At 48.0% G+C, this 25,990-nt stretch overlaps 1 protein-coding gene across 1 annotated transcript; it reads left to right on the forward strand.

Annotated features, from left to right (window-relative positions):
• Window positions 1-17,375: 17,375 nt before the first annotated feature.
• Window positions 17,376-18,984, forward strand: GSX2 (GS homeobox 2; the record flags this gene model as incomplete). The annotated part of the gene is made up of 2 exons (XM_082838117.1): window positions 17,376-17,949; window positions 18,644-18,984. 2 exons carry the CDS (start codon window positions 17,376-17,378, stop codon window positions 18,982-18,984), a joined length of 915 nt encoding a protein of 304 aa, XP_082694243.1.
• Between the last annotated feature and the right edge of the window lie 7,006 nt (window positions 18,985-25,990).

Here is a 25,990-nt window from a genome sequence, read left to right on the forward strand (position 1 = left end):
CATTTAAGAACATCTCTTTGCACTTAGACTACATAACAGTGGGTATAAAGATACTTCTTAAAACTTGGAGAGATCTTGATCAAAGGGATGCATATTTTATCCTGTCTAGGACTTTGGCTGACAGCCATCAACTGTCAAGATCAGCATTTCCCAATGTTTTACTCTGAGAAAATCTAGTCCTGTGAAATGCTTCTAGAAAAAAACAAAGGGAGAAGATAAGTGTTTTTCTCTTCCTTTCTTCCTTCCTTCCTTCAAAACTGAATTCAAACTGTCTCAATAAGTAGACATTTGTTGACTTCACTGATAAAGTCTAGAGGTGGGGCAGGCAAGGTACAATGCGATCAGGCCTCAAACTCCATTTCTGGATTCTGGTTATATCTGTGTGTTATATTCTTCCTCTTCTCTGCAAAATGACTGCAGCAGATCCAGCCCTCATATATACACATCACACTCTCCAGAGCATGAGAGAGGATCAGTGTTCTTAAACTCCACCACCCCGCCTCCCCACCACCAAAAGTTCTGAGACTTGCTTTTATTGGATCCTCTCAGGTCACAGGCTGTTTACCAAGCCAATCATTACGCAAGGGATAACATATACTGACTGGCTTACCCTAGATCATATTTCCCTCTTTGGAGCCATAGATAGTATCAGCTTCCCTGGAATTCCAAGGCTGAAACAACAACACTACCAATGCTGTAGAAATAACTAACTGCTGTCCACTATAAATATATTTGGAAAATATTGACTTATACCTACTTCTTAATTCAAGTATAATCTTGAAAATGAAGAAGACTCCAAACCTGGAGAATAAGCATTAACAAGAGACCAGTCCCATGAGATTTATCAGCATACCCCTAAAACTTAATATAAGGAACTGTTAGAACGTAAGCCCCATTAGGAGAAAACTTTACCTGTTTTCTTTTCCCTGGTGCCATGAAGACTGCTTGACATACAGTAAGCGCTCAATAAATATTTGTGGAGTTAATGAAGGAACTGGTTTCTAATGAAGGGCCTTTTATCTGAACATCAGCAAACTTTGTTCTCAAAGGGAGGAAGGATCCATAAATCTCTAAGTTCCCCTTCTGAGGAAATGGGCATAAGAAGGAATGATTTTTCCAATTCTCCATGAGGTCTGGCTTTGCAGTTGCTGAGACATACCCTACTTTCCTTTACCTCCCTGTCTATCCTTACCAAAACACTCAAGTCAGCTGAGGGAAATTGGGTATCCATGTGTTCCTGCAACCTTAAAAAAGCCCATTTCATTACAATGTTCAATACACAGCCCTGTACAAGGAGGAATGTAAAGAGATAAAGAAAATACCAGGAACTATTTTTGTCCTTTAAAAAATGAACACTAAAAATATGGTGCTTTGGCAAGATTTTGAACTGCAGAGTCTCAAAGGCATGGGTTTGAATCCAGGTTCTGCTCTTTACTAATCATGTGACCTCAGGCAAATTAACCTCTCTGAACTTCAGTTTCCTCATCCGTAAAATGAGGATGATATCCTCTTCACTCAGCCAAATGTAATAACATGGCAAAATGCTTATTCTGGCATAGCAGACACAATAAATGATACTTATTATCATTATTATTCTCAGCATCTAAGAAACTTCAAATTGACTTAGTTGAATAGTTCATTTAACTCAACCATCTCTCTAGATGATGCTGAGGGTTAGTCTATAAGATATTGCTCTTGAAAGATTAGCATCTGCATAAACAGATCCTGAGAAATTATGCCCCAGTATAGACTATGTAGAGATAAAACTTATAGTTACTATATATGTAAACACTGAGGAATTTTAGATTTGTGTTTTCACCATTAGGAAGAAAAAGGTAGAAAAACAGGGTAGAAGCACTTTAAGTGGGGAAAGATGTCAGTAGGAAGCCCCAGACATGGAGCTCTGTGTGATGTGGACCACAAACAGGCCTGCCTGCTTAAAGCAGAGATGTTGGTCCGGAATGTACTAGGATGAGGGCAATTAGATAGGTAACGAGGTGATGGATGGAAAATAAATTAAAAGTTATAGCTGATGATAAATGGTGATAAGGTATATGCATTGATTTACCATTTCTCCCTGCTTTTTGCATCTACCTGGGGTCTCAAAGGTGAGCAACCTTCTTTCTGGAGGTGGATATGACAGACCATTTTGCAAGCACTTGAAGTCGTTCACGAAACACAAACACCTTGTGACCCGGAGCAGTCCCTTAGGATTGTGACTCACACTGCGAATCTGAGCAATGCTGTTGCTTAGGACCAAGCCAGAAACATCTGACTGCCCTACTTGATGGGTCCTTGGCATGCTAAGTTGGCAATAGGCCCTTCAAAGTTGTATCAATCAGAAAACGTCTAAGGTCTACATGGAAAAGGAAGTCTTTGAGGAAACAAGGCAGGGTATCTGAATACTACATTAAGATTGCCCTACTTCACTCTGTTTCTATTAGATGGGCTGGGATGAAGAAAGAGTGCTCAGGCCAACTTTCTAAGGCACCTGGTTGGCTAAAGGAGGCTATTTCGAACTCTAATCCCAAATTCCCACCAAGCCACCTTCCAACCTTGATTTGGTTTCCAAATCTACTGTGTTCCAGTCCCATTGTCAACTGGTAGGGACTTGATTACCACTAGATAGACTGACCAAGAGATTATACAGTTCCTGAGAGCAGGGAAGCGAGACTCTGGAACAGAGTCAGCTTTCAACAAACATGTTAAATACTATGTGCCAATTACTCTGGTGGGCACTATACCCATCAGACCTTGAGGCCTTTCCTGACCACCGTCCTAACCATCACCTCAACCCTCAGTAATTTCATCTTATCTTAATGCTGCAACCATTATTCGAATACAGTTTAAATACTGTAGACTGATGCCATTTATTTATTTATTTATTTTGGGCTGCATTGGGTCTTCGTTGCTGCGTGCGAGCTTTCTCTAGTTGCGGCGAGTGGGCTTACGGGGGCTACTCTTGGTTGCGTGCATGGGCTTCTCACTGCGGTAGCTTCTCTTGTTGCAGAGCACGGGCTCTAGGCGCGGGGGCTTCAGTAGTTGTGGCACGTGGGCTCAGTAGTTGTGGCTCACAGGCTCTAGAGCACAGGCTCAGTAGTTGTGGCGCACAGGCTTAGTTGCTCCGTGGCACGTGGGATCTTCCCGGACCAGGGCTCGAACCCATGTCCCCTGCATTGGCAGGCAGATTCTTAACCACTGCGCCACTAGGGAAGTCCAACTGATGCCATTTTTACTTCCAGCCCCAATTTCTCTTAAGTTCAGATCCATTTTTCCAACTACTACTATACATAAAAAATTTCTCCTTGACTGTTCCCAAAGTACTAACAACTCAAAATGTTTAAACCCAAATACTTTTTCTTCTTCCTCTTCCACCCACTGCATCCACAAGCCCACCTGAAATAACGAAAAACTGCTTATCTTCCATCTGTAACCACTATGTTTGTTAATACCATCATCATTAACACAGATACCTGAGCTAGAAATCCAAATTCCCCACTGACTCATTTCTCTTCCTGTACCCACATTCCATCTAATTAGTAACCAAGGACTGTTGGTGCTCTCTTCCAAATGACTCTTGAATTTATCCTCCCTTCTCCTTTCCTGCCACCACTGATTAATGTAACCCTCTTCATCTCAGGACTGGACTTTAAGACTTTAACTGCCTCTGGTTTCTCTCTTTTCCAATCATTCCTTTCCAATGATTACAATATAATCATTGCAATTTTCTGCTTAGCACCGTCAATGACTGTCCATCTAATATAGAGGTATCTCATAGTACTTCACTTGCCACTCAGACCATTTGCTTTCTAGCGCTCAGCAGCCCTTGCTGTTTCTCCCTGCTGCGTGCAGCCATTCCACCTCCACATAACAGACATCCACCTTCTAGGCCTGTGCTCACTAGCAGACCTTTGGCCTAAAAGTCTCTTCTCTCACTGCTGTTGTGGTGATGTTGTGTTGTTTTGAAGCTGAGCATGTCCTACAAACAGTTCAAGGCCCCATCTCAGAATCCCTGATGCCAGCTAGAAGAAAGAATGGCTCTCTTCTCCATGGTTTCATAGATTGTTGCATTCCATTAGAATTCATCAAGGGTTGTGGTTAGATTCTGGCCATCTTTGTTACCCTAGCACCTAGCACAAGTAGGCACTCAGTAAATAATGGTGAATTGAACTGAACTGAATTTTAATAGCAACTGTAGCTCTACTTCCAGAAGTTCCTCTAGCAATATGGCCTAGACCTTATATTTAAAATTGGCCATTATTCTGACATGCTTTGCTTGTGTTTACAACTAAATACACCAAGAGTCCTGTCTGGGTAGGGGTCATTCTCTAGCCAATATAAATGGTATTGTGATCCTTATTAGTTACGCTGTTTGGAACTCCATTAACTTGCCTGATCTCAGAAAAAGCACAGGTAAAAAGCCTCTTTTAGAACAGCAACGATGCAGTTAACTTTGGCTGCCGTTGTTCCTTTCTGAACTATGCCTTCTGCATTCATAATTAACATCTCTGTTGCCGTAGAGCACCTGGAACTGAAAAACAGTGTATAACTGAGACATGTATTAAATTCTAAATGGAGATGGATTGGCAATAATCTGTGAATAACCAAACATTGAATTAATATTTCAACAATTAAATTGTTCTTTTCCTTTTCTTGTCTCGAAATGTTTTAATTTTCCCCATTCACATAAAAAAGTAACAATTTATGCCATTTGAGGGATAACAAAGAAGCAACTGTCATTCACTACATGTGAACATCTTTGAGGAAAAAGTACTATCTTTAAAAATTTGTTCAGAATTGGTAATTTTATATTTACATCTATTTTCTGAATCACATTACTTTTTCTTTTACTGATTTTAGAGTTCGATATAATTAATTGTTGCTCTAACACCAGTTATTGATGAATGGCTATTGAGGTATCAATGCTCTCAAAAGGAGATGTCAATTTTTCATAATATCTGGGAAGACAGTGGTGCTGTGTATGCCCAGAGAATGAGGGACATTGTCTTGCTAAATCAGTTTGCAGTCAATGAGCTCATCAGCTAAATCTGATGGACTGACAGAGAAACCAAACATGAGGAAGGAACTATAATACACTGACTAAGACAGTATGTTGGTTTGCCCAGAGCAAGTCAGACAAGGTAGGGCATCCAGCCAAGTCCAGGGAATCGGGGCAGACTCCAAATGAGCTCAAGCTAACAAGACAATATCTCTTGTTTTCAACCCGGTGCAAATTATGAACACAAGAGGATGTGGCCATTGTGTTATGTTCCCCCAAGCACCACTCATTTAGCTGGGGCTTGAGCAGATACATAATACTAAAGACAGACAGTAGACAGAGGACCCCAACCTTCATCCTGGGGCCAGATTTTAGAGGGACCCACAGTGAACCAGTAACCTATTAGTTCTCCTCATTGAGCCAAGTGTCTCCCACCCAAAAAGACACTCTGATTTAGAGCCTAGTCCTGGATCTGATTTGGACAAGTCCTTTAACCTGTGAATACCGCATTGTGGAAATAACTGTTGGGAAAAAAAAAAAATCCTGTCTAGCTTATATTAATTGTGAGATCCAATGACACAACATATTTAAGACATATTTACAACATATTCTTTGTAAACTCCAAAATGCTATGTAGAGGTAAGATAGAGTTGTGGTTAGGCATCTACCCAGAACACTGGCATTCTTCTTTCAATCCTGTACTTAGTACTGATTGAGCACCTACTGTTCTCAGTGACCCCAACAGACATAAATATCCTCCAGGAGCTTTCAGTCTAGCAGGGAGATTCTGACAATAAACACACAAACACAGTACACATTATACATTATAGAGTATGCCGGAAAGTGATAAGTGCTATGGGAGAACAAAACAGAGCATGGTGCGGGGGTTGGGCGTACAGAGGGCACAGTAGGAGCTTTGGTATTTTTAAAATAGTGAGAAAATGACATTTGAGGGAAGACCAGAAGGTGAGGAAGTGAGCTTGTGGGGAAGAATTCTCACCAGAGGGGAAGGCCAGTGCAAGAGAGGGCCAGACAAGCAAGGAAAGTAGAGCAAGCGTGTAGGTCAACAGGAGAAGCGGGGGTCAGAGAGACAGACACAGCCAGATCATGGAGGGCCTTTCTGGCCATTGTAATATATTCGGTTTTTGCTCTGACGTGATCTGACTTCTTTTTTTAGAGGATCTTCTAGCTGCTGGGTTGAGAACAGACTATAGAGGCAAGTATAGGAGAAAAAAGCCCAGTCAGGAGACTAGACTGTGATGTGGACCAGTGTGACAGTGGTGGGAGTGTTGAGAGTGGTCAAGTTCTAGATTTTTTTTTTTTTTTTTTTTGCGGTACGCGGGCCTCTCACTGTTGTGGCCTCTCCCGTTGCGGAGCACAGGCTCTGGACGCGCAGGCTCAGCGGCCATGGCTCACGGGCCCAGCCGCTCCGCGGCATGTGGGATCTTCCTGGACCGGGGCACGAACCCGTGTCCCCTGCATCGGCAGGCAGACGCTCAACCACTGCGCCACCAGGGAAGCCCAAGTTCTGGATATTTTTAAAGGTAGAGCCATCAGGGCTTTCCAATGGATAAATGTACAGAGGGAAAGAGAGGAGTCAGGAAGAGTCCAAAAGTTTGGTTCTGACCCACGAGAAGATAGAGCTGCCAGCAACAGAGATGTGTCCAAATGGAAGAGAGCTGGAACTCCCTTTTTCCCTCCTAGTTGCAGGAATTCTTCCTGCAAATGTAAAATTGTGGATAAAATTGTGACTAATTGGTGACTGCTAAAGGGACTGACCATTCATCTCCCGGGACGTCAGTTTCTCTGGCTATAATATGAGATGGGCCAGCAGGATAATGGCAAAATTCCTTTTCAGCTGCTAAATTCAAGAACCTAGATGTTGCAAACAATTCTCGCACTTTTCAAGATTTCTTTCTGTTTTATTTTCTCTTGAAAAAAGGAAGGAAATTCAATCTTTGAACATGATCTTTTTGGTTTAAAATAAAATTATTTTGTGATCCTAGTTAGAACATCAAAAAAAAATAAAAGAATCTTAATAAGACAGCCTCCTTTAAAAAAAAAAATTATGTCCTGCAATTGTTTATACAGTATCTTGTTCCAGGGAGGCACATGGCTAATCAGGAAACAGATTTCCTATGTCATATTTCATCGGAAACCTTGCTCACAAGTTTAAATTACAGCACGCATTTTGTGTCACTGTGAAAATATTCCCTTTCACTTTAATGGTACCTGAGTGGACTCAAAATGCTTCTAAGGCTGCCTGAAAGAACATTTGGCTCCTGTAGATTCTCGCTGTCTTCCCTCAATACTTTTCCATTTCCTCTTGACAACAGCACTATTGATACCATTGGTTCAGGAGAAGTCACTCGAGAAGAATGAAGACCAAGTATCTGATACTCACAGCCTGATTCTAGAGAGGAATGCAGTATAAACATACACAGATTCATTTAATTTAATTTAAATCCATGGATAATCTCTTAAACTTGTAGCCCACAAACACAGCATCTCTCCTTCTCCCACATTCCATCAGGCCTGGGGAACACCATCATCACCATCATCATGGTTTGTATATATTGAGGGCTAACCATGCACCAGGCATTTTCCCACGGTTGTCATAGCAACTCATTTAACACCCACAGCCACCCTATGAGAAGAGTCATTATTATTTTCATTGTCAAAGGAGGGGAGATTCACACCCAGGACCTCCTAACCCTATGCCCAAGCTCAATAGTGCAGTGAAAGGGTTGAGGCTGGGATGGAGCAGAATGCACACACACTTACTACAGTGCATTGTCTCATTGCTATCATTGTCTGTCTTATAAGCCCTTCTGCTGGAGGGCACAGGCCAAAATTTATGTTCGTATCATCACCATTTGGCAAAGTAGTTACCCATGAACAGAAAGCCCTGTGAAAACTCCACGATGAGTGAGACCTAAGCTATCTTGTTCTCCTGGTTTCCCCAGCGGCCTAAAGCAGAGCCTGGCATACTGTAGGCACTCCATAAATGCTCACTGAGAAAATGGATGGAAAGACGATCCAGATGGGAGTGAAAAAAACCGGCGGCAGAAAAGAAGGGGACTCCAGGAGCCATTGCTCCAGAGCCCCGCCCGCTTAGCACGTCCACCTTTAAACGTGAGGTTCCCTCCTCCCCCCCCACCCCTCCCTCACTCTGAGGTCGCAGGTTCCAAGGCTCCATGCAGACAGAGGCGCTTGCCCTGCGGTGGATGCCCACTGCGTAAGCAGGAGCGAGCAGCCAAGAGGCCCGGCCCGCGGGAGGAGCCACGCCCCGCGCACCCACCCCACGCACGCACGCGCTCTCAAATGCCAACTTCTCTCTCTCTCACACACACACACACATATATACACGCGCACACACGCCCTCTTCCACGTCCACACTCGTACTCAAACGTGCACACTCCCCAGTCACACTCTTCACAGACACCCTGGCAGGCCCGCACACACACCTGCTTCCACAAACGCACACACTCATGGGACCCCACTTTTCTCATACACTCACATTCACACGTCCTCTCACACACTCAGCCTCTCTAATTCTCACATTCAGATATCCACACACTCCTATAGTCACACGCACACTGATGCTTGCAACCCCCCAAACTCCTAAACACCTACTCTTCACTTTTACACTTACACACGCTACTCATATTCACACTCTTCACCTCTTCACACACTTGCTGATATACACATTCACATCATACACACCCTCCCGCACGCACTCATTCTCACGCTCACGCACGCTCACCCCCTCACTGTCTCACACGCTCTTGCGCACACACAGAATCGCACTCGGTTCCCCCGCCCTGCACTCACGCTCGCGCTTGCGCATCTGCCACGGCGAGGCCTTTGAGCGGAGCGTGAATGCCGCCGGTGTGCTTGGAGTTTGGGGGCTGTTGCTGATGGAACCGTTTTCAGGCTGTGGGTTCAATGAGATCTCTTAGAGCCGCTGCGTTTTGCAGTAAGAAATGCTAGGCAGGGACAGGGAGAGACCGAGACCCAGAGAGGGCGACAGACACAGGCAGGTGTAGGTTGCAGTTCTCCCGCGGTGGCAGCCAGAACGCCAGGAAGGGGCAAGGCACGCGGTGAGCGCGGCAAAATCTCAGAGCCTATCTACCCCCAACTAGGGATTGGCCTCGCGGGCCTCTTGCAACTTCTGCCTCCCTCGGCTTCACCCAGACCTGGAGAGAGGAGTGACTGAGCACGGATTTCGGACAGCCCCTGGCAGAGCAGCCCTGTTCCCGTGCTCAGTCCCTGTGACCTACAGGACATAGCTCAGGAAGCTGTGGGCTAGGGTGAAAAGGGGGACAGGGTCAGCATTAGAAAGTCCTCAGTTTGAATTCTCCCTCTGCCATTTCTAAGCTGTGTGGCCTTGAACAAGTTGCATAACCTCTCTGAGCATCATTTTTCCTATCTGTAAAATGAGGGATTACTCATTCAATAAATACTTATTCCACTCCTAATATATGTCACCTCTGAGCTGGACGTTTTATATACACTGGCGAATAAACGAAACAGACCCAGTTTCTGCCCAGTGCAGCTTGCAGTCAACTGGGGGAGGTACTCAACCAGCACTGAAATAAACCTGCACACATACATATTGATTATGAGGAAGGCTTTTGAAGTAAAAGAATAAGATTTTTTTTACACCTGCCCAAATGTCTTTCAACACTTACTACGTTCTGGGAGCAGGTGAATAAAAACAGTCACATTCCCTATCTCATCCCAATTCCAGTCTGCCTTTTCCGTCATATGGGCCACATTAGACTGGCCTTTGTTATCTTTAATATATAGGAAAACCACATTAACCAAGGAGTGGACAATAGACAAATGAGAAATAATAAAAGTACCTACCTCACAGGGTCATTGCTAGAAATAAATGATGCATTAAAGGCTTAACTCATAGCTGGGCACATGGTAGGTGCTCCACTACTATATATAAAATAGATAACTAATAAGGACCTACTGTGTAGCACAGGGAACTCTACTCAATACTCTGTAATGACCTATATGGGAAAAGAATCTAAAAAAGAGTGGATATATGTATATACACACATATTTATATAACTGATTCACTTTGCTGTACACCTGAAACTAACACAACATTGTAAATCGACTATACTCCAATAAAAATTGTTTCTAAAAAACATAGTAGGTGCTCAATAAATGCTAGATATTATTAGTAGACAGTATCGCCTAGTGCCTAAAACTTCAGGCTTCCGCATTCTACAGACAGGATCTGAATCCTGGCTGTGTCATCTCTAGCTCTGTGACCTCGGATAAGCCTTTGAACTTCCATAAGACTCGGGATTCTCATCAGAGAAACAACCATAAAAATAGTGCTTTATCTGGTAGGGCAGTTATGCAAATTAAATGAGGTTTTGTGGGCAAAGGCTCCTGGTTAAGGGCAAGGCGCACAACGAGAGCTCGGGAAATGATGGCTATGAGGATTCTCATACCCTCCTGTTGCCTCCCCTGTAAAACAAGTCAGCAAAGCTGGAAGGTTTCTCCAGGCCAAAGGAGCCTTGAAATTTGGAGCTCAGTCCCAAGTGGGGACTAGCAGGATGGAGCTCGAGGCCTTTGACGTGGATGGGGAACAGGAGGTGGCGAGGCTCTCCAGCCAGGCCCAGGTTGACGGTACGCCCAGAAACCGAGGGCCAGAGAAACGCCCGGATGGGTGGCTCTAGGGTGCGGACGCCAGGCTGCGGAGGAGCCTTTGCCGGGGGCGGAGAAGGGATTGGGCAGAGGCTCCGGCTCCCTGGTTACTCATTAGGAAACCCGGGGCTCTGGTACCTCATTCCCAAGCCTCAGGACCCATGGAGCTGCAGGTCGCAGATAATAACAAAAACAAGAGACGCCACGAACTCTTACCAAGCACCAGGCCAGGCGCTAGGCAGTGCTTAATTCTTCTACCCTCATTTATCTAGATTCGAGAGCTGTGTGCATTTTTCCTAGTTCGCAGATGCGGAAACTGAGATTCTTCTACCAGTCTCCCTGGCCTCGTTTCAGTTTTTGCAGTTAGCCAAGAGAAACTCTTCTCGGCTTTTGTGCGCACCCTTCGGTGTCCCGACACAGTCCCCATCCCCTCCCCCCAACCCCGTCCCAGGCCGAGGCTACCCGGTTGTCCGGCAGGTCACTTCAGCCTTCGGCTTTATCCACTCCCAGAGCCTTGAGGGCTTTACTTTCATATTCACGCGACTTTTTGGGATTCACCAGATCTGAGTTGATTTGTCGATTCTTTTGATGTACAGGAAGCACCCGGGGGACGGGTCTTGTAACTCCCTGGCACCAAACTTGACATATAGTAGGCGCTCATTACACACTTTCAACAACTATCAATTGTTGAATGAGGCTCAGAGGGGTTATTACCTGGGATAAATGAGGGCAGAATTTATCTGTTATTTCTCAACTCGCACCACCTTCAGGACCACATAGAAAGTGACCCATGCTTTTTGTTTTTAAGTTGTGTTCTGGCCACACACCATTAAATCAAAATCTCTAGGGCATCCGTACTCTCCAGGAGATTTTTGTAGATGACCAAGGTTGAACACCAGAAAGGCCAGATTGCTAAAAATTATAAAGGTTCGCTCTCTTTTTTGTAACAATTTTTTTATATATAAAAAACTGTCTTGAATCCCATTACTAAGCAGCTATTTAGGCCCAGTGCTTTCAGCAAACTTAGGCCAAGGAAAGTGGAGAATTGGTGCTAATTCAGCCCTCCCCTTACACTCCCAGCTACCCGATTCTAACCCAAAACCACCAACTTTGAAAAACGTAGATTTTTTAAAAAATGGCAAGCGCCGAGAGAGAACGGGAGAAGGAGGGCGGTGCAGCATTTGCTTCAATTATCCGGATAATTGTTCCCCACCTCAGACCATTGTTAGTAAAGTGAAACAATATTCTATTGGATACAGTCTCGGCCTTTTCAGGCTTGCTCCCTGCAGCGCCTAGCGCACGCTGGGCACTGAGTTGGTGCTCAATAAATTTTATTCTGATGACAGAGAGGAGCTTTAAGGGTGGGGGAGGGATGCCTTGTTAGGCTTAAGGATTGGGGCTGGGCGAATATTAATTCAGGGGAGGGGGGAGCAGAAAGGCTGTGTGGTGGGGACGGGGTGCCATCAAAACTCTGCTCAGAGGCTGTTCCTGAGATTCTCAGCCAAGCTCCTCGCTTCTTTCCCAGAACCTTCCCCCCCTTCCTCTCTGAGGGCCGAATTGAACTCTTGTGCCTGTGGTGAGCACAAAGGCGAATTCAGGTTTCTCAAAGGCCCGTCGGTTCTGAGTAAACACTGGGGAGAAGCAAGATCATTTCTCGGTAGTGGCTGAGCCCAAGGCCCGCAGCCTGCCCTCTCCATGGACCGGCCTCCCCCGACCATGGATTAAAAGTAACAGTACTGGGGCAGTTGAAGGGGAAGCCAGGACCTGAGTCCCTCACCGCTCAGCCAGCGCAGAAATGTGAGGTCTGACTCCCAACTGCCCCTCTTTCATCCCGACTCGCGCTTTTTCAAGAGGAGCTTGGGTTCCCTAAGAGTGTGTATTTGCTAATTGCAGCCTCCGCTTTAATGAGAGTCTTTTAACTCCCCCAGGCCCATTTGTAGGTTACAGCCTTATCTGGGGACCCCCCGTTTTCCACCCTGGCTACACATCCTGTGAACAATTGCCTCTCTGGCTCCTGAAAAGAGAGCGAGCGCCCCATTTCTGCTGAATGCACGTCTTGGTTCATCCAAAGCTGGCGGGCTTTTGATGGCCACAATGCAAGTTACGCCCAAAGAGTGTCTCTTTGGTCATATCGACAACGCTTGGCTTCACGTTTGCAAGTTAAACGGCCAGAACCCCGGCTGAAACTCCCACGCCAGACGCCGGGACATTTCCCTCCACCCTGATCTGACCAGAACTGGGGAATGGGTCTGAGCAGCGGGAGGAAAGAAGGGGGAGCGGGAAAACAGTCCTGATTCTCAGCCACCATCTAGAGGAAGGGAGGGGCTGGAGGGGAAGGACCATTCTCTCTGGTATTTTTCTCTCTTACTTAAATATTCTTTTCATTTTGCTTGGTTGGCAGCTTTACCCAAACAACAACAAAAATCAAACGAGAGCATTTTCTCCTTGTCCTCACCTAGGTAGCTGCTTTCCTCTAGCCTCTGAAAATGTGACTCCTTCATAAAATCAAAATTTATGATTATTCAAATGTTGGGGACTGTGAAAAAAGAGGAAGAAAGAGAGAAAATTAATATTGCAGCTGTTCTTCTGATTAATGAGAGATAATTGCTCATGAAAAGTCACCCCTGTGGCATTTTGTTGTCTCCTGGATCTTTGTTCTTTTCCACTATTATTGAGGACTTTCTTGAAGACTAAGCAGTTCTTTTCAATTTTTGGGTATTCAGAAAGGGTTGCCTGGTTACAGAGAATGGGGAAATCTCTGGCTATATCGGGTAAGATGTGCCACAGACAGCAATATCACAATGCCACTCAGAGAAAAGGATGGATACAAGTTAACGATGCGCTTTCAATAAAACATTCATAGACTTGTTCACGCTTTGATAATGACCTCATTAAAGGGAGCTGGGGGCAAGTAAGTCCTGTCTCCTGTTTGTGTTCGGCTAACAAAACCCAGCTTTGAGATCATTCATTGCTTTGGAAACTAATATGAAATCAATGTAAGAGGAGCAAATAAATCCAAGGCGGCCCCGCCAACTCCCGGCTGTCCCGCCCTGCTCGCGGCCTCCTCTGTTTGGGGCGGGAGAACCGTGTGGGCAAATGCTGCAACTGAGAGGGAAAAAATGGACTTGGGGTGGAGGGGGCGAAGCTTTAGGGGGAGCAGAGGGAGGGGCAGAGTAAGACTTCCAGCCGGAGAAGAACAGTAAGCACATCAATGGGTCACAACGCTAGGGTTGCGGAATAAGTAAGGTTTAGTCCACGCCCTTTATTTCCCTGTTTTTGCCTGTGAAAAGAAACAGGAAGAGAGAGAAGGAAGAGGAAAATGTGCGGTTCAGATCCGGTGTGATCCCAGATGGGGGAAAGTACTGGGAGACTTTCTGAAAGGTATATCCAAGAATTCGAATCTCAGGGTTGGGCTGCGAGGAGACGGCTCATCCAGACTCAAGCTGGAGAGTCCAGAGGCAAGAAGGTGGTGCCTCTGAACTGCTTTGATTTTTTTTTCCTCAGTTGAGGGTAAGGGTGGGGTGTCCTGACTGGGCAAGGCTGGGGGATGGTGGGGACAATTTCTGTTACCTTCGCATTTGTGACATCATAAAAGACAAAGCAAAGCCATCTCTGTCATCCCCAGCAAAAGGGAGAAAAAAATCAAAGGATTCCCCCCCCCCTTTAAAAGAGCTAATTTTCTCCTTGAATTATGAAAGTAATGGCTTAGGTAACAGCCTGTACTCTGTACCCAACTGCTTAATACCGAATAAATCCTTCCACGTGGCTCCCCGAGTCGTGGCAATTAGAGCTCATTATAGGCTCATAAGAGCTCTCATTTCAGGGATTACTTAATGAACGATGAAATTTTATCGGACAGAATCACTGAGAAATAAAATTGGGTGTTAGCGAGGGCACCATGGGGGCACGCCGATGGTGTGCCCAGGGTCCCTTTCTGCACTGAATGGGTTGGAGGCGCTGCAGTCCTGGGGGAGGGCAGGTCTGGGCAGGGCCAGCCGCAAAGCTGTCCACAGGGTCATTGGGCAGGGGAACGATGGCAAGGCACACGGGGTTGGGAAGCTTCTGAAGACGGGGCTGGAGTGGAGGAAAGGGGGAGGGGGGTGGGGAGAGAGACTGAGAGATCCAAAGAGAACGGAAGAGAAGAGTCTGAGAAAAGAGACTCCAATGTGGAACGTGACCCCAAAATACTTGCTCTTGGTGGGCTCAAGCAGTTAAGCGAGTATCCTAATAGACAAATTTCTTGGTCGTGGTCTGCTTTCAGCCTCAGTCTGGCCCCAAGCCGCTACTCCCCTCGCAGCCCCAAGTAACCCTACAGGCCTCTCACTTTTCTCAAAATTCACCAGCACACCAACCGGAGGTTTCTGTAGGCAGACATAAATCGAGTTAGATGCTCAAGCATCATAATTAGGATTCTCTAAAATAAAATGATCCTCACGTAAGCACAACTCCCAGCACATTAGCATAGAAGTTCTTCCCAAGAGCAGAACTAGAACCACTGCAGATCAAAGTGAATAAATACATATAAATATATATTATACAAAATTTTAAGTGAAATGTATATATACACTTGCAAAGTCAACAGGGAAATCACGTCACCTGTTTGGACAATTTAGGCCTATACAAACATCCTGCCATTAAGCACCTCCCAATGGTTGAGCTCCCAGTTTTCTTTCTGAGGCTGGAATGATTCGGGAACTGCCCGGATTCTCCCATTGTGAGCGAGGGCGGGCTGGGCCAGGCAGGCTGGGTTGAGGCTGAGCGCCTGCGATGGCTGCAGCAGCAAACCTTGTGGTACAAAAGTAGTTACAGCTGAGCTGCCCTGAGTTAAGCCCTGAGACTCCTTAATTGTTGTCACAAGATGTTGGATTAGCACATTTCTGGAATAGCTGTCTGTTTACACTCTGGAGACCCACCGTCCACTAACCGCTTTCTAATTGAATTCTAATCACATTCAAATAGCTCAATAACCAGCCTCAGCTGCAATTCATAAAACTTTAATTGCCATCCATAAATCCTGGGCTCCCCAGAGCGGGTCGTCCCTACAACCCAATTACACTTCTCTAGCAGGCAAGAGAGACGGTCACAGAGATGGAAAGGGGGAAGGAGAGAGGACAGAGAGACAGCCATGTCACCAGCTGAGAAGCTGATGCTCCCCTAGGATTTGGGCCCTTGGTTCTCACAGGTGGAGGGAGTCCCGTCCCCAAGTTTCTTAGCACTGTTGTTATCTCAGGCCTGAAGTTTGCTGTTTGGGGGAAAGGATTGGACTTGTAGCTGTTGCTCACCCTCCCTGCTCCAGCCAGATTGTCCACAAGGAAAAAGGAGAGAAAGCTGTCACTTCTGCAGCCTTGCTTCCCCAGAAAGATCAATAGCCCTTAGGTGGGCAGCCACCCTCTCTCACCAGCCACTGGTGCACCAGTCTTCCACCGCCACTCAGAGAGGTTTCCTTTACCAAGCCACTTCTCCCATCCTGAGGCAGGATTCACTGAGTGACTCAATTCCCTTCAAAACCTTTATGGGCTTTAAAAGGTGTGCATAGGCGAGAGAACTTCCTGGTTAGCTGCCTAAGCAGGAGATAGCAGGACTCAGAACGAAGGCTTCCCTCAACCCCTGCCCAGTCTCCAGAAGGGCCGGGATTTGGTCCTCTCCCCAAAGTCCTTGAGATGGAGTTTGTAGGATTGGTCTGCAAATGCAGCAGTGGGACCACTCGGAGAAAGACAAGAGCGTACCTTCAATGTCTCTCTTTGCCAAGGGGGGTGGTTTCAGGTTAGAAAGAGGCACAAGGAAGGGTCGTTGATCTGAGTGGCCCCAGAAGGCCCCAAGTGCAAAGGCATTTTAGAACTTCCCAAGCATCAGAATGAAAAGCTCCACTTCTGAGCTGGGAGGCCTCTCTGATATGCCCCCCGGATCCCTCACCAGCCAACCACCTGAATGACCTTGGCCAGTTCCAAAAGCTAGGGGACTCTGTGTGTGAGTGTGTGAGTGTGTGTGTGTGTGAGTGTGTGTCCGTCCGTGTCCCAAGCTGCGCTCCGGGACTGGGTCCCTGCCAGTCCACCGCCACACAATCCTGTTCTAAGCCGTAGGCTTCGCACTATGCCGTGACTTATCCGCGGCTGGCACAGAAGAGCAAGGAGCACTAGGCATTCCTATTAGAAAGGCCTCAAAGTCCCCACCTGGTGCGATCTGTGGCCGGAAGCGAGGAAGAGTTGGGCCGGGGCCCAGGCTAGGGAGAGGGGTGGGATGGAGGATGCAGCTCTGTGATTTCTCGGGAAAGCGTGGAGAACGAAGGGGAGGAGGCCGGCCTCCCCGCGAAATTAACAAAACCTACACTTTGCAAAGTCTCCCCCATCCCCCTCCCCCGAATTCTTCCCCGCCGCGCACCCGCCCCTCCTCGCCGCTTCTGTTGTGACTCGGGCAGCCTATCCCGAGGGTGGGGAGCTGCCGAGGAGCCTGAGCCGAGCGGTACTCCGCAGCATCACGTGTCGGGGTGGGGGCTATAAAATCCCGGAGCCTGGGCGTCGGGCGGGGGACGTGAGGACCAGCCCTCTCCAGGGACCCCTTTGTTCGCAGCCCAGACGCCGACACCTCCGCGTCCCCAAGGGCTTGACCGCCTGCGTTCGCGCCGCGCCCGGGGCAGAGCTCAGGACAGGAGAGGGGAGGGGGCGCCACGGCCGGCCGGGCCCTCCAGCCACCCACCCCTCACGACATGTCGCGCTCCTTCTATGTCGACTCGCTCATCATCAAGGACTCCTCACGGCCCTCGCCCTCGCTTCCTGAGCCGCACCCCGGGCCAGATTTCTTCATCCCGCTGGGCATGCCATCCCCGTTGGTGATGTCCGTGTCCGGGACGGGCTGCCCGTCCCGCAAGAGCGGTGCGTTCTGCGTTTGCCCGCTCTGCGTCACTTCGCACCTGCACTCCCCTCGGGGGCCCGCGAGCTCCAGCTGCGGGAGCGCAGGGACCGGGAGTGCCGGGGCCGGGGGTGGCGGGGCGGCGGCAGCCGCCGGGGCGTTGCCCCTGCTCAAGAGTCAGTTCTCTTCGGGTCCTGGGGACGCACAATTTTGCCCGCGTGTGAGCCACGCGCACCATCACCACCACCCTCCGCAGCATCACCATCACCACCACCAGCCCCAGCAGCCCGGCTCGGCTGCAGCGGCGGCGGCTGCGGCGGCGGCGGCGGCGGCCGCGGCGGCCTTGGGGCACCCGCAGCACCACGCACCTGTCTGCACCGCCACCACCTACAACGTGGCGGACCCGCGGAGATTCCACTGCCTCACCATGGGTAGGGCCGGGTTTCTGGGCACCTGCGCGCTGTGCCTTGCCGGCTCCCGGGAGCAAACTTTCCGTCTTCAGTGGATGAAGTGGGAGCCTGGGGGCGGGGTAGGGAGGGAGAAGGGGCTTTTAGTATAACTGTGGAGTCGTCCCCAGAAGTTCCACGAAGGTGGGAGTTAGCCTTCTCAGCCTCTCCAAGCAGCCTGGTGAGCTTCACTCCCGGTATCTGGTGCCCGAGTCTTGCATAACATCGGGGCCTTTGGGACTTCGAACTTGAGGGCTGAGAAATCGGAGGTTAACTGACTGAGGTCCGGGGTGGGTGTATTTGTACTTAAGTGTGGCATTCCGGCGTCGAAGCTGGCTGGGTTTCGTTGCTTTGGGCTAAGCCTGCCTGCCTTTCCGCTAGGCTTGAAGGGAGACGACCGGACAATGCAACCCCTCCCCCGCCCCCCACTTTAATCCTCTGACTTTACGTCCCGAACATCAAAGGCCTTCACTTGCTTTGGGCGTCCCTGTCCTTCCCGGTTAAGTAACGATGTGTCTTGAAATGAGAAAGAGTGAGAGATGGATACAGGTATTTGGTTGAGCTTCACGGGTGAGTCCCTGCGAGGCATCCTTTCCAAGGGATGGCACGTGGGGTGGGAGCGCCTCCCCACACCCACCCCCGAGAATTACCTCTCTGCCCTCTCTTGGCCCGTCTGCAGGGGGTTCGGAGGCCAGCCAGGTACCCAATGGCAAGAGGATGAGGACGGCGTTCACTAGCACGCAGCTCCTGGAGCTGGAGCGGGAATTCTCTTCCAATATGTACTTGTCTCGACTCCGGAGGATCGAGATCGCCACGTACCTGAACCTGTCAGAGAAGCAGGTGAAAATCTGGTTTCAGAACCGCAGGGTGAAGCATAAGAAGGAAGGGAAGGGCACACAGAGGAACAGCCACACGGGCTGCAAGTGCGTCGGCAGCCAGGCGCACTACGCGCGCTCAGAGGACGAGGATTCCTTGTCGCCGGTCTCGGCCAACGATGACAAGGAGATTTCCCCATTATGAGGGAGGGCTGCCCCACCTCTCCCTACACGCTCCCGTAATCCCCCCCCCCCCCCCCACACACACACACAACGCGACGCGGCAGGCACCCAGGGGCCAAAATCCTTGGCCTTTCGGTTGTTCTGCCTGGAGAAGGTGGAGACAGGTATTCCCGGGGGCTTACATGACGGGCCTGACACTTCCGTCTCCTACTTCATCTATTTGTTTGGGACTCCACTCGCAGTTATAGATCATTTTTTTTAAATGTAAATAATCTAGATTCAACTAAGTCTCGTCATATAACAAAGAAAAAAGGGTTGGTTTAAGTTTAAAACTGTATGTGGGTTTTTGAAAGCGCATGTCATTTCCCTTTCCCTGTCTTTCAGAACCTGATAAGAACACGGGGTTTCTTGATTCTTTTTGTTTTGTTTTGTTTTTAATGAAAGTATTGAATTGCAAATAACTTAGAAAATTAAACCCTGTAGGTCTTGCTTTCTGAAAATTTGCCTGGGGAGAGTTTAAAATCCAAGTCACTGGAAGTCTCCTTGTGAATAGTTTTATATAAAATTTATATTTATATTTATTTAAATAAATGAAACAAAATCAAGGTTTTAAATTTGTGATGTTTGCTTTCTCCATCTTCCCCCGTCTTTCTCTCCCCCTTATGGACAGGGAATAAAAGTGTCTGAGAATTTAGAGCAAAGTAATGACTATAACTTGGTAATGTGGGTCTCTTGGTTGAGGGAGTTTGTGGCTCTATAGGATTTCTGTGTCACCGAAACTTCTGCCAAGAAGACACCTTCCATCATGATGCTGCCTACCAGGTAGTACTCCCCATTCTTAAAATAGCTCAATTCCTCACAATTGACAGGATACATCACTCCATTTAGAGTGACACTGACAATTAATGACAGGCAAACCTTTAAATTTATTTAACAGGAGAGGGTGAAAATCCCTTACCTAGTATTTATTTTCTGTATCAGTCCCTCCTCCCTTTCTTTCCTTCTTCAACTCTCTCAGTACTAAAACCTGAATTATGTAAAGGAATCTGAATAGTAGGAATTGTTTTAGGAAGGGCAACAATTCATCAAACAGGTTTGAAGCAAACACATGCAAAGTTACAAATGATGCTACAAGTGACTAGAAACAATACCGTTTTTCCGAGTTTGTCTAGCTAAGAAATTAGCTGGTTTCCACCACTGCTGAGAAAACAAAAGTTCAGGAATAGGGAATTATTTTGTCCAAAGACTTACATTCTCACTTTTCCAAAATAGCTCACAGGTGCTTTCGGACTTCTGGGTTTTTTCTCTGGTCTCCCTAACTTTAACCTAAATTAGTTCCTTTCTAGTCCCTCTCTTCCCATCACCTTGCAGAGTGCATTCGCGCAATCCTGGCCCTGGAGAAGACTTACTTTGGCTTTGCCCTCAGCAAGGCAACCTGGCTCTCTCTTCAGCACAGCCAGGTTCTGTTCTTTAAGGGAGAGAGTGAAGCTGGAAATATGGAAACTAGGAGATCTCATTCCCTGCAATCTCATTCCCTGCAAGCTGAGTTCCACAAACACCCGCTGGGGTTGTTTTTGATTATTTTCTCTAAAGATGCCACCTAAAAAGTCCAAGCCATAGGAACTGTTTACAACACACATACTCACACTTCTTTAGGTCTGATTTACTTTAGGTCTGTAGGAACTGAAACCTCACCAGGTGGGGTTGGGCTCTAGTATGGGTTTCCCCGCCCAGACACTCCCTCACTCTCACTCCCTCTCCCTCTCCCTCTCTCTCTCTCTCTCTCTCTCTCTCTCTCTCTCTCTCTCTCTCTCTCTCTCTCTCTCTCACACACACACACACACACACACACACACACACACACACACACACACACTCCTGAGGCCCGCTGTCATCTCTCATTCTGGTGCTGGCCAGGGCAGGCAGGGGAGAGGAGAGGCTGGACGGTGCGTACTGAATAGGGAGCTGCCGCCGCTTTGTGCAGTGACCTGGGCCCGATCCTGCGCAGCAGTCACAGGCATCTGACTCGCTCCTGGCCCGGGCCTGGGAGGCTCAGGCTCTGGATTGCCCTCTCTCTTTCACACACAAGCAGAGCTTTGGGCCCCCTCGCCCTGCCCACCGCGAAGGAGGAGGGGCGCTGACCCACTGCCTTTTCCAAAGATTCCGTCTCCCTCCTTCCCAATAAACAGGCGTCTCCGGGCACCGGTACAGGGCTGGGAGGAAGGGAGTTTCGTAGCGCAAAGAACTGGCAGCTAAGGAAGAATTCCTTCACAGGAAATAACAAGAAGGCCAAAGAGCCCCAGCCGCACCTCTTTGCGCTCCTGCCCAAAGCGAAGCCTCATCTGAGAGGTGGACAGGCAACCCCGTCCCCTACCCATCCACTCTCAGCCCGGCCACTCTGTCGTCCCGCACTCGGGCCTGGCCCTCCCCAAGTCCCTGCCCAGTAGGGACCAGAGCATCTGCACTTCTCCTCGCTACCCGCACCCAGGCCCTGCGCCCAGAGTGCTGAGCCACCCGCTTGCCACACCGATGCTGCACTCGCCCAGCTCTACGGCCCGGCAACGGAGACGCGGGGCCAGCCCTCTGCGCCTGGTTTGGGGTTGGCTGCTCGGTTCCTTTCCTTCCTGTCTTCAGGGATATTCCTTAGGGAAGAGAGGAGAAACAGTGAATCCTGCACCAGAGGCAAAAAGATTCAGGCAAAGACGCTGGACATTCTCCAAAGAAACATTCTCCAGTGAATCTTCTTGTCACTTTCAGAGTGAACCATGAAGTCTCTTTGTCTCCTATTTTACACGTCCCCAACGCCCGCCCCCCCCAAAAAAAATCAGTTGATGTTTTTGAAGATTGGGAATAAGGTTTTGGGAATCTGTCTGATTTTAAATGCCTACAGTTTCATCTTAGGGTAAGAACTCCTAAGCCAACACTCAGATGTACAAATATTCTGTTAAACAATCTTGATATCAAACACTCTAAGAGAAGTGTCCCCAGATTTATTAAAAGAGAAATGTTTAAGATGTGTGGAGTCACGCTTGACTATTTCTATCTGGGAAGCACTAGATGCTAGTTTTTCAATACGCCCCACTTGAAACACAGAACTCTGTTCCTCCAAAATATGGCCTCTTAGGGGCCTATAACCACATGATGGAAAGAGAGAAAGAGAATAAAAATGAGAATTAAAAATCAGGACCTTGCTCCATTAGGAGAAAAGAAGTGAGCAGCAGGAACCATTAGCATGGATGAATCCACCTCTTTAAACAGGAAAAGAGCTGGGGGCTGGGGAGGATGGACAGCGGGAAGAATAACCTCCTGCCATTGTGCCCTGACCCAGTCCAGAATTCCCAGCAAAGAGGAGGAGCAGAGACCTTTCCCCTTCACCCTCCCACTCAGTGACCAACCCAAGCCCAAGGCCAAGGGTCTAACAATGACGGCGGCACACAGCAAGGCTTCTTTTTTTTTTTTTTTTTTTTTTTTTGGCGGTACGCGGGCCTCCCACTGCTGTGGCCTCTCCTGTTGCGGAGCACAGGCTCTGGACGCGCAGGCTCAGCGGCCATGGCTCACGGGCGCAGCCGCTCCGCGGCATGTGGGATCTCCCCGGACCGGGGCACGAACCGGTGTCCCCTGCATTGGCAGGTGGACTCTCAACCACTGCGCCACCAGGGAAGCCCCAGCAAGGCTTCTTGATTGCAAACCATGCCCAGGGCAGAAGAGACCCAGCAGCCCATCCCTGGGGTGTTCATGGCCCCAGGTGATAGAGACACTGGTGATGGTAGATCCCATCTCCTCTCCTAATTCTGAAGTGGCCATCATAGTTTACTGCCCCTTCCCAACCCCCCACCATATCCCCCCCAAGGATATCCATAGATATTTTAGGAGAAACAAAAAGTTGGGGCTGTGAAGTCTTTGACTTTCTGGCTTCCTCCTCCCTCCCCTCACCCCCACTCCTCACCACTGCTGCCCAGTTACATCTAATCAGGATTAGAAATGCAGTTTGCTTGGCCCACCCTGACTGTGGTCAGAGAATTGCCAGAAGGGTGATTGTTCTAACTCAAAGTGGTCACAGAGGGCAACAGGGTCTGTGTGTGTATGTGCATGTACACGTGTGTGTGTGTGTGTGTGTGTGGACTCTTGGTGGTGTTAATGTATGTGGGAAGAAAAGAGTTATTTTCACTAGAATTTTTTCTTATTTTTTTGCTTCGCACTTCTATCTTTCGTGCAGTTTCCACTCATTTTTCATGGCACTGCTTCTTGGGAGATTTCTTTGAGGGAGGCAGGAAGAGGCTCAGAGTTGGGCTAGGGTAAGGAGCAAAAAGCTGAACCTCAGGGAAGACTGTAGTGAGCTCTGGGTAAGATCTCAGGTCCAGGCTTAAGGGTGTAAGAGAGAGGGAGAATGACACTTCCAATAGAACCTATTTGCTAGAGGAAATTGGGTTTAAAGGAGCAATCACTGCTTTAAAAGGAGCTCCTCCCATCCTCTCCAAACACAGCCTAAAGCTGTCCTAGACATGAATGCAGCTCAGTGCATCAAAGCAATTGTTCCTATTTTCATTATTCACAGGGAATCTTTGAATGTACCTGTTAAGGTGACAGACCTCTTAAAAGGGAACATTTTTTTCCATGCAATTAAATGGTGCATTTACTAGGCTTCTATTAACATAATATAAATTTATTTTATAAATCTTTAGGCTCACATTACCGAAAACTAAGCATCTCTGAAAAAAAAATACCTATGTCTCTTCCCTAAATTAGATGGAATAGAATCCAAAAACTTGCTATTCTAAGCCAGCTGGAAATATTAAAAGTAGAGGAATTTTTTGTATTATCTTTTGTTAATGGTGGAGGTATGAAGAAAAGAGTCAGCTTGTCTCACAGAAGATGAGAAATTCCACAGGAAGGCAGGGCTTCTCACCCAAGGGCCTGGCACTTGGAGTGGTTAACACAGGCTAGAACTGGAACAGGAGGTTAAAGAGATCTCTTAGGAACAGAGATGAATCAGAGCTCAAATGAAAAAACAACAGCCAACCCTGACTCATATGTGGAAGCAAGTTTCTTCTGTTTGGGGAGAGAAAAATCCAAAGCCTGTGAGCTCTCACAGTCCCATAAGCTATTCTACATGGAGGTAGATATCCTTGTCTGTTCCCATAGCTGGACTCCTTGGTCTCAACTGCACCCTCCAAAAGCTTGGGCATCCCATTGTCTCTGAAAAGGTGTTTTGTCTGCCCTTATATTGATGTCGCTGCCTGCCCTTCTGCACTAGGCATTGCATTTCTTCAAGCAGAGCCCTATGTTTTCCTGAACCCTTGTCCTACCTTTGTTGAGTCTTCCAAATCCTAAACCCAGGAAGGCCCCAGGGGCTCCTCTGAGTGAATCCTGACAGATCGGAAGTGTGTGCTGTGTGCTTAGGAAAGTAACTAGTTTCAGATTAATGAAGCAGTGACAATTTCAATCTGCTTAAAGGCGGAGGTTGGCACTGCCCAGGCCTGAGCGTGGGGAGCTCGCCAGGCTGGGCTTTATATTGTCCGCTTTTCTGAAGAGCAGACAAAGATGGATAGAGAGACATTGAAAAGCAGGGGGCGTATTTCAAACAGCCCCATAAAGAGGGCTGTCACTTTAAGACAAGAACCATAGTGCTTTGATGACTTTGTATTAGCTGCCCCATTTCAAATAAGGAACTCAAGTCTCTAGTGAGAGGGAGGAAAAAGAAGACTGTGAGAGGGAGAGGGAGAGGGAGAAGGAGGGGGGTGGAGGGAGAGAGGGAGAGAGAGAGAGAGAGAGAACAGAGAATGTGGTGATATTTAGCCTGTGTGAGCACTGCAGCGGGACTAATTCTTAGGCAACTATTTGGTTTCTGAAGTTCAGGGAGAAACAACCCACAGCAGGTGCAGAGAAAAAAGGCAGGTGGGAGCTGCTCCTTATGGGAAAGAGCTCCCTGCCCCGTGCGCAGCAGCCGGCTCCGAGGAGTTAAAGCCAGCTTGGCCTCAGTTGGCTGGGAAGGGCTGGAGAGGGATGCACAGCTCTACCGGCCCCAGGCCGCTGAGGATTATAATGGAAATTTTTGAGAGCTTGAAAGAGAAATAATAGGAAAGAGGGGGACGGCAGGCTTTTGGAGTCCACCTTCACAAAGCCTAATTTAAATTGTTTGGGGTCAAGCAGCAGCAAGCCACCTCCCCCCTTTCCTCCTTAATTAATTAATGACCACGATTAATTATTAGGGTCTTGCATCTCAAGACTTCAAATCACCTCCCCCCCCCCCGGGGAGATGAGTTGCTTGAGCCAGGCACGTGGTTCTAACTTGAGAAGAAAGTTGAAAGTTGGCAGTGTAGTCTGTGTCTCTATTATCTGCTTCCCTCTAGGTCTCTGCCTCTGCTTTTTTTCTGTCTCTCCTACTCTTCCTGCCTTGGTGTGTCTCTGTCTCTGTCTCTCTAATCTTTCCCCTCTTTGTTCTCCAGGCTGATCTCCCCATCCTCCTCCAATATCCCTTGGCCCTGGCTCAACCCTCCCAACTCTAGGACCCCAGCTGTCCCGGGAGAGGGGAGGATGCCCATGAGGCCCTCACCCAGGGCACCGGCCAGCAGCTCCGAATCTCACCGCGTCCTCAGTGGCGGGAAGTGAGTGGGCAGCAGTGTTCACCGGCTGGATCTGGAGTTATTGACAGTTTAGATTTTTTTTTCCTGCCAAAGAAATCTTCTTTTTTTTTTTTTTTAAGGGACCGGAGGACCGGGAGCGGGAAAGCGCTTCGGCTTTGAAGGCCGGCGGAAGGGCTCCCCCGACGGTGGCGCTGGAGGAAGAAGCGTGTAGTCAGTTTCATTAGGCACTATTTGAACCTTGCAACGTGTGGTAATTTCTGGGGCAAGCTGAAGAGGGGGGATTATGTAGGAGGGACACAAGGAAATTAGCGAACGGTTAATTTAACTCCTTTTCTGCTAGACTTTTCGATACATTCCTAATTGACTGAGGGGCAGGTGAAGCTCCCACCCCATGCAGGCTCATTCACGGTGGGAATAAATGGTTCTTTTTCAACTCACACTGCT

The sequence above is a fragment of the Leucopleurus acutus genome (genome assembly GCF_964270905.1).
Source record: "Leucopleurus acutus genome assembly, chromosome: 4".
NCBI lineage: Eukaryota > Metazoa > Chordata > Mammalia > Artiodactyla > Delphinidae > Leucopleurus > Leucopleurus acutus.